At 40.6% G+C, this 9,029-nt stretch overlaps 1 protein-coding gene across 1 annotated transcript in view; it reads right to left on the bottom strand.

Moving 5' to 3' along the window:
* Positions 1 to 601: 601 nt before the first annotated feature.
* The window catches only part of UMODL1 (uromodulin like 1), a 49,421-nt gene continuing 40,993 nt past the window's right edge, over positions 602 to 9,029 (bottom strand). Inside the window, exons 20-23 of the mRNA XM_061359354.1 lie at positions 8,398 to 8,557; positions 5,031 to 5,115; positions 2,892 to 3,099; positions 602 to 1,268 (exon numbers count right to left, since the gene is read on the bottom strand). Of these exons, the coding sequence (XP_061215338.1) occupies positions 2,912 to 3,099; positions 5,031 to 5,115; positions 8,398 to 8,557 (433 nt within the window). The 3' untranslated portion in view covers positions 602 to 1,268; positions 2,892 to 2,911. The remainder of the gene's footprint in view (positions 1,269 to 2,891; positions 3,100 to 5,030; positions 5,116 to 8,397; positions 8,558 to 9,029) is intronic.

The raw sequence follows: 9,029 nt of genomic DNA, 5'->3' as shown, positions 1-9,029 counted from the left end.
ATGACCAATTTCCACTTGATGTATTTATAATGGTGTCCATTGAACTTGTAGAGGAATTAGCTTGTTTAGTGTAAACTACCGGATTACTTGTGACCCAGACATAGCAGACTCTGTCACTGTGTAGGAGGAGTGCATGTGGCAGTCAGAATCAAGGGGTGGTAGGGACAAGTTACCACACTGCTTTACTCTCCATCTTCTAACACACTCACTGAAGTGGAGGTTTGGGGCAGCCAAGGTTGGAGCTGGAACGTTTGAGAGAGTGAAGAGCAATGCCCCAGGAAAGAGTCCTGCTGGAGATGCTTACTGTGTTCCAGTTTATCCAGCTGAGCAGATTGTTGTTGTAACCAGTGGAGCATGTAAACTGAATCTGTGCTGCTGCGCTAATGGTAGGGTCATGCAGCTAAGCAAAATTGAGCTCAAATTTATAACTATTCAGTTGCAATTGGAGTGCTGTCACTCAGGTGGGCACCGTACTCTGTGGTTTGACTGCACCACCGCTGTGGTGTAATTAAAGAGAATATGCAGGTACCTATTGACATATATGCAAAAATGGGACTGCCAGTAACAAAAATAGTTTCTTTTTCTATTTTTTTCCACTGAGTCCTTGTTAATAAATGAATATACATTCAAATCTCAAAACTCATGCTGAAGAACACACTGAATAGGTTAAGCCTCACATTCATGGTGCCTTTTCTTTATCTGGTGGCAAATCCAATACTAGGTCTCCAGCTTCTGTATGCTTAAGGCGTTGCACAATTAGGTCTTCAATGTTTGAAGCTGTAGCTCGAAGTTTCAACCTCACCTTAAGTAAATAGTGAATCACAAACGGAAAAGGAAATCTCTCTAAGGGTTTTTTAATTTACTTTCTGGAATATTTATAGAAACATTCAGCTTGTCAATAGTAATGGCACAAGTGATGCTAAGGTGGGCATATGGTAACATTGCACAGTGGGAGAGCCAAATATTGGAACTTGATTAGAGAACTATTAAGTCTTTCTTTTTTCCCTTCTATTTTATCCATAATAAAACCTGCCAAAATTCACTTCAATCTGGAGCTGCAGGGAAAAATAGTTCTCAGGACACCAGGGAAGAGCCAGATTAACAAATAAATAAGTAAATAAAAGGAGGGATTGAAGCTTTTTATATACAACATTAGTTTGGAAAAGTCAGTGCTGTAAATAGTCATGACCACCATTGTGAAGCGTGATGAAAGCCAAATGCTGAATGAAGACAATTTTCAGTTCTTCATGTGATGAGACGTGATACAACTAGAAAACATAAAAAGCAAACTGATTGTGACTGAGAAAGGTAATCAACAGCCTTCCAAGGTAAGTAAATACATGGGAAATAAGATATGAGTAGTTCCAGCATCTAAAAGGAGCCCTTAGCTGAGTCTTCAAAATAATGTATCATGTTATGTGCTTGACAATATCCTTTGTGCTACAGCCTCATAGCACAACTGCAGGATTTCCGCTGCTGTCAAATGTTGCAGTCACCCATGACCACTCATGAATGATTCAGAGTGATGAATGAAGACAAGCTATTCTTCTCTCAGCTGAGAGACTCAAAGGCTTCATATATAGGTTTTGACTTCAGGGACATAAGTATCCTCTTTACACTGGATTATGGCTCTCTGGTGGGATCTCTATCACTGATGGAACTGTACAGCTGCTAGCACTGTACCAAAAAGCCCTGGGTACCTTCCCTTTGGGCTCCTAACAGGAAGCCCTTTGGGAAGCAATCAGAGCATCACCCTCACCTGTAGTGAATTCCTAGGAGCTGCCCATAGATATATACAGAGTATGATCTTCATAATGTAAGACTGGTGGAATTAGAGCTAATCATGACTGTGCAAGATTCTGGGAGCTGATAGCTGGAATAAAGTCTTCCCTGACCTTTCTGTGTGATACATACTGAGTCATTGAACTTAGTGAGCTAAATTATCTGTAAATACCATCATGATGAGTCTAGAAGATTTCCTGTGGTCATGGAAGCTGCATTGTCTTATATGAAGCCTGTATCAGGAAAGAGTTACTGACAAACTCTTGTAACTATATCAAATACACTTGTTCCCATCCTTGAGCTGTGAAGCAGTGTTAGGTGTTCTTTTTCAGCAGCCAGCTTTCTCACCTATCTATCTCTCCTCCTCTTAAAAGGGCAAACATACAAATGGTGATGAGTAGCTAGAACATACTCATTTTACAGGAAAAGTGCTGAATCCTGCGATATTCTGGAAAAGTATTAGATTCTTAAGTTGCAGAGGCAGAACATATGGTAGTGGTCAACACTCCTCAGAGCTGTCTTTCCAGACTCTCTGCAGGCCCTTGTAAGTACTGCTTGTCCATTAATAATATTTCAAGCTCTTTACGTCTAAAATCCCACTATTTTCTTGAAAAACACACCCTAAAAAAAACCAAACCCACAAACAAACAAAAACACCAAACCAAAACAAAAACAAACAAACAAACAAACAAAACTCAAAAAAAAACCCAAGATTTTGCACAAAGGGATAACTTCCAAAGCAGATTTATAAAGAGAGTGGTAAAATTTCTCTTGTTATACCAATTCGTGATCCAAAACCAAAAGGGAAACACTTTTTGTGGAACGAGTCATTGGTGTACTTCTAAAGTGGTGCACCGTGTACTCTGAGACTGAAGCCATGAAGGAAGACAAAGAGAAAGCTGTCTTCCTCCTCTGTAGTCTGTAGGGTTTGAAAACAGCAACAACAGTAGAAATTTCATTCTTACTTCTATGACCTCCATCCACAGCAAACGGGACAAGAGGTTCAAATACCCATAAACAGAGGATGCTCCTCTGCAAGTATTTAACCATTTCAGGAAGAGATAAACTGCTAAAAAAATAAAAGTAACAGATCATAATTCAGTACTTACATCTGGCAATCTGGAAATAACTACTCGTAGAACACTTGGTAGCTGAAGTTGTCAGACTTGATTCTGAAGTTGTATCTTCCCATCTTTCTCTGGTATGTGAAGATGAGAAGGCTCACAACTCCCAGCACAACGCCAAACACAGCAAAGGCAATGAGGATGATGTATCCAACTCCCACGCCAGCCTCCTTCTGTCTCTTCAAATCAGATCCTGAAAAAAAAAAAACAAAATAAGATTTGAAAGAAAAAGGCTCTAAATTCCCAAATCTTTTCCTAAGTAAGAAAAAAGCCTTGCCCACAAATTAGCCAAAATGCATGTTGAAGCACAGAGCTGTCGATACTGAAGTAAATCAGCCTTTTTGGGCGGGTGATTCTTATGGAAATGTGTGTGAGCCACAGTCCAAGTTCTCTTCTTACATACAACTGCTGAGTCCTTGAACACATGAGTGTGATGTGTCTTTCAAATTTAACTCTGTAATTTTCTATTAAAATAAGAATTAAAGTGTCAGCACTGATGACTTCAAAATGCTGCCTTATTTTCAGAATAAAATACTCATCTGCCTAGAGGTGAAGCATTCTCCTATCTTAATCCTGCTCCCATTCATCTATGGCTATTAAAACCCACTCAATTTGCTTTATGCTCATCTGGAACATTTTTTTAAACACAAAAGTATTCAGGGAAGGATTTTCCATGTGCTGCTGGATCTCTAAGCTCCCTCCCATTCTGATCAGTGGAGCAGGCATGTGGCCAAGCAGTATCGGCAGAGCAATTAAAGATTTTTTCATGTTTCACTGCCAGCAGTTTACCTGACATCATAATTCATGTTGTCTCCTTCCACACAGAGATGCATGTCACTGTGTGATCTAGCCTCACATTTAAAATGTGATGTGAGCATCCCAATTGGAAGTAGGAGACAACATCTAGTAGTGCCACCTTTGCCTAGGAATCAGTGTAGTACAACACAAATAAAGCTCCTGTCACCAGAGTTCCTTCTGTATAATGACCCTTTATCAATTTTGGAAATGCACTGGGATCTCTGGTGAAAATGGGAGTGAGATCTACATGTTGTAAGTGGTGTACAAAGAAAGCTGTAATTGCTGAGTTTAAAAAAAAAGAACTAATTCAGAAAGGAATGCTGAACACCTAACAGATTAATACTTGCATATAATGGAAGAAGAATACAATATGCTAAGCCAGATTGAGTTTCTATGTCCAAAAGAACATTGTGACTGTCACAGCAGAGAAGAGAAAAATACCCTGAACCAACTAACAGTTCAGCATTAACTTACCTCCATAGTCAAAATAGCCTTAAGTGACTGGCAAAACAGGCAACCAGAAGAAGGAAAGGGGATGACTTCTATCTATTCCTGGTAGTTATGTGTTAGAACCCTGATACTGATGTGTACAAATGCTCTCAATGAGTGTTTTATGCGAATAAGATGTAAATGCAAATGACTGGAGGAGGCCAAATGACTGAAAATCTTAGAGGCCACAAGTACCCTTGAAAACATGGCTGGGGTTAATGCAGAAGAGGCAGATGAGTAACAAATTAGACCTTGCTTGTACACACTGCTAGTGTTCATTCTTTGTTAACCCATATTGTACCACTCCACCACATTGATCAAAGTGGTGTGCATCAGCTGTGCTCTGCCACTTTCTCTCATGGTAGCAATGAAGTCAATGCCAGAGAATCCAAGGAAACACAACAATACCATCTCTTTATCTCCTCTTATTTTGGACTTCAGAGCTCAGCATTATTGCTGTGTAACAAGAACGTAAACACTTGAAAGACTGGTTGCAATCTAAAAGATTACAGCTGCTTTCACACTTTGCAATTTTAATAACAGTTTGATTTTGTGCCTGTTGTACTTGCTGCCCTGTGCAAATAGCTGCATGAAGCACTTTATCCTTTTCTTTTCTACATTCCATTGACAATCTGAGAGTCACTTCACCACGGAGGCCACGTGCTTTTCCACACTGCCACATGGATTCAGTAAGAATGCCTGCTCCTCAGAAAAACAATGCAGGGGTGCATGGAAACCTTATATCACGGGTCTTCAGTTTCTTTTGCTAGTCAAAAAGAATCTTGAAGTGACAGTTACTTCATGTTCCCTTTTTGTAGGCATCTATTCATAACTCACCAGCTGATTTACATAGGGGTCCCCAAGATGTTCTGTGCGTAGCGATGGTTTCACCAGTCTTCATGAGTCGAACTGCACGGCATCTCTGAAACAATCAATTCAAACTTTAACAAGTAATATGGTTTACTAATTAAAAATAAAAAGCCTTTGAATGAGTATGTGAAAGCCCTGTGCAATTCTCACTCACTGGGGTTTTTATTTCTTAATGTTATGCTTTGTTAAACTGAAATGAGCACCAAATGGAAGTTCAAAAGAAATAGCAATAAGGAAACATCAGTATAAAATCTGTGATTAGTCATGCTGGAAGACACTGCTGTGAGCAGGCACTTCACACAGACAGTCTCTTTTCAATTAACTTCCTATTTGGTTTAGAGAAACCTTACGGAAGAATAAACTTCTCACTATTTCTATACGTCAGGACTTTGCACATATTTTTGTTTGGATGTTTCTACTGTCCATGGCAGGCACAACAGATACTACAGATACTACAGCCAGCATCAGCAAAGGCAGCAGCAACTTTCAGCCCTTACCAAGCTGTGTGTCATAGAATCACAGAATGGTTTGGGTTGGAAGGGACCTGAAGATCATCCAGTTCCACCCGAACTGCCACGGGCAGGAACACCTTCCACTAGACCAGGTTGCTCAGAGCCCTGTCCAACATGGCCTTGAACACTTCCAGGGTTGGGGCAGCCACAGCTTCCTTGGGCAGCCTCTACCAGTTTCTCATCACTCTCACAGTAAAGCATTTCTTCCTTATATCCAACCTGTCATTTGAATTAATGCACAGCTCTTCAGTGACACATAAACTACTAATCTGGGAACTACTAGCTTGAAAGCCCTGCCCTGTGAAATGCTGGGGATTAGGTGCTTTAGCTTTGTGTGAGCAGCACCTGTAGAATGCACAGCACACTCATCTTCTGCACAGTTCCTCAGTAGCACCATTTAGTTTGTTTGCTACCTATAGGTTTCTGAGGGGAAGCGTAACCCTTTGGGGTTATTCAGAAGATACTTTGACTCTCCTGGAAGTGCACATAAAAGGAGAGAAAGTGCGGTACCATACTAAAATCAGCCAATGGAACCAGGAAAATGCAGGGCTGTCTTAACCAGCTTGTCTATACAAAAGTGTCTTACCAGCACTACCAGCCTGGTTACACTGAAAAACCTCTACTGTCAGCAACAGTGTCTTTAGCTGCATCAGCCCCCAAAAAACCACCCATGTAGGTATGACTTTCACCTACCCTTGAATAGCTTTCCCAGCTAGGCAGATTTAGAGAAAATAATTACATAGCTACTTGACATCAATGACTTTTTGGTTCCATGTGGCCGGGGAGCAGCCACATTACACCAAACATATGCATGAAAGCAGAACATCACTGTCTTTCCCATTCAAAGTCATGTTTCTTACTCATTTCTTACTACATTGCTCCCTGGTCTCTCTGTGGTTTTTTCTACTCTGAACTATAGAGTACCTTCCTCTCTCCTGCCAGTAAAACAAGGAATAAAAAGACTGAGAAAGAAGAAATAATATACAAGATCTATGTCTCAATATTATGGGCAAAGGGCTGATACAAATCTGCCCTTAAGCAAGTCAGTATTTTCCAGATTAGCAGAAGGATCAGAGGATCACATCCTGGACCCTGGGCGCTTTCCCAGCCATCTCACATTATTTCCAAATATACTTTGTTCTTGTTTCAGTTTTCCTTGGTCTTTTCACCTTCTGCAGCTCCCCTCTTTTCTTTGTAAAAGCCATTGTCATCCTGTGTGCATGTCCGTAGTACCTGTCTTCTCTGCATAACTTCAATCTCAATCTCAGATACTGAATTCACTAACTTTTCATGGGGGTAAATTTTGCATAGGAGAAAAAATTCTATCATATATATATGAATATTATAAAATATATGAAAGAGGAGGGCCTCACTGACTAATTCTGCTGTGTCTTGTTTACTGTGGATGTCTATGTGAATCAATCCTCATCTGGGGCTAGCAGAATTACCCCATCAGAGACCCCTGTAATTCAGATCACAGTCAGTCCTTTAGTTAACCATGTTCTAAAACTCTAATCCGTACAGCTAAAGCCTGCTCTAACACCAAACTCAGAGACTCTCCTAGCAAAGCAACTGATTCCTTACAGCAACCATACCAGCCCATATAGTCCCTGTCATGTCCACCCCTCTTATGTCCCTGATTTGCACTCACCACTGTGTCCCTCCTCAGCTGTGCAGGACACGAAGTGAACATGGGGAAGGCACCACTTCCTCCAAAGGAGGGCTTAGGTGGTTGCTGAAGCACTGATCTTCACTGGGCAAATTCAGCTGTGAAATTGGAGCCATCTTTCAATCTGTCAGCTGTGTTTCCTGTCACTAGTTTGTTGGGGAAGTTTAATGTGGAGGAAGCTTTTTACTTTGGAAAGGAAACGGTTATCTTCTGCTAGCCATTTCTAATCTTTTAGGAAGAGATCATTTGCTTTGTAATGGGCTTAAACTGAGTTATTTAGATCTAGAGGAAAGTGTTAAACAATGGAAGAACTCCAAACTGCTAATGAAAACATCCTTTATAGGAAAAAAGCCAGGAAAGCTGGCAGAGGGTGAGGAGAATTCCTGCATGTCTGCTATAAAGAAAAAAAATAAAGCCATCATCAAAATCTGTTTTTTCTTTTTTCTATGGTAGCAGCACGTTTTTAGATGAAGCAATGTGTATCACTTATATAGAAGTAAAAAGAAACAGAGCAATGCTTTGGAGCACAGATATTTAGAAACCGAAGTTCTTATCAGAACACTGCTTGGTTTATTGCTTTATAAAGCAATAGCCCTTTAAAAAGCCATAATAAACTGTTGGAGCCACAGCCCTAGAAACTTAATGCCACCATGTTTCCTTTTCTGGCACCTAAACTCTCACCTGGAGAAGCAAATCCCTAAGGAAAAGAAAAAAAGGACAGAAAAAACATCCCAAATAAATGTACTCAGACTTGCCTGCTGGCACTGCTAATATGGGTGCTTGGTTTTTTGTGACATGTCCATCTGAGCTGAGACATTTCTGAATAGTCTATCTCACTGTGACTCCTCTTCACTGCCTTCTAGCCACCCATATGCAGAGGTGAAAGGTTCAGTTCTCAGGTCCCCCCAACTTCAGTTTGCCCATTTCTGTGCAAGCTCCATGCTTTTAAGTACAAGGATGAGGAAGAGGCAGAAAGGCGGACACTTCCATATGGTTGTAGTTCTTTCCCACCCATATCTACGCTCAGCAGAAAATGAAGGAAAACTTCAAGAGCTATTTTGAACCGTGTTTGAAAACATTACTCCTTCAATTCCATAGCAGGACTGCATATGGTGTGTTGGAGAAAAATAGCACATTGGAGCAAAACACTTACTGTCCTGCAGGTGCTTCCTGGTCTCTCCATACAAATACGAATTTTGCAGTGTAAGTAAACCACGGAATTGTTGACAAAGGAAAAGATTTTCATCTTAAACTGTGCTTTGCTTGAGTTCCCATTCTCTAGCAGTGTGGTGTATGTATCTGGGATGGGACAGCTGAAAAGGAAGAGAAAAACATACATAACAGCTAGGGCTATAGAAAGCATGTTCTGGTTATAGCACGTAAGTCACGTTGCAAGGCTCCTTTAGAAAGTCACAGCCTGTGAAGCAACTCTCCAGCAGTGTAAGAGCTATTTGCAGCTTTATTCTGAGTGACTAAATAGAACAGGAGATTTGAGAAATGGTTGGAGAGTTGGAAAAGAAGGGAAAGAGTGACAGAAGGATTTAAACTTGGCTTCACCAAACACAAACTGAAGGGACATATAAAAAAGAATAGCTTCTGTTACTGTGCAAAAGGACTACCCTGGATTTTAAAGTGGCAGGTGAGCACAGGGAATATGACATTGGAGTGAGATCAGGGATTCAGACAGGATAAACCTCCCCTTTTACCAGAGGCTGCATTAATATTATGTGTGAGTCACAACACATAGGAATCAACTAACCTATGTCTTGATTACCAAAAGGCACC

This window comes from Neopsephotus bourkii, unplaced genomic scaffold (assembly GCF_033783945.1).
Source record: "Neopsephotus bourkii isolate Nb327-2 ecotype Australia unplaced genomic scaffold, CSIRO-AGI_Nbou_v1 NB_962, whole genome shotgun sequence".
Lineage (NCBI taxonomy): Eukaryota > Metazoa > Chordata > Aves > Psittaciformes > Psittacidae > Neopsephotus > Neopsephotus bourkii.
The sequence above is the reverse complement of the archived record's forward strand: the minus strand, read 5'-3'. Positions and strand labels throughout refer to the sequence as shown.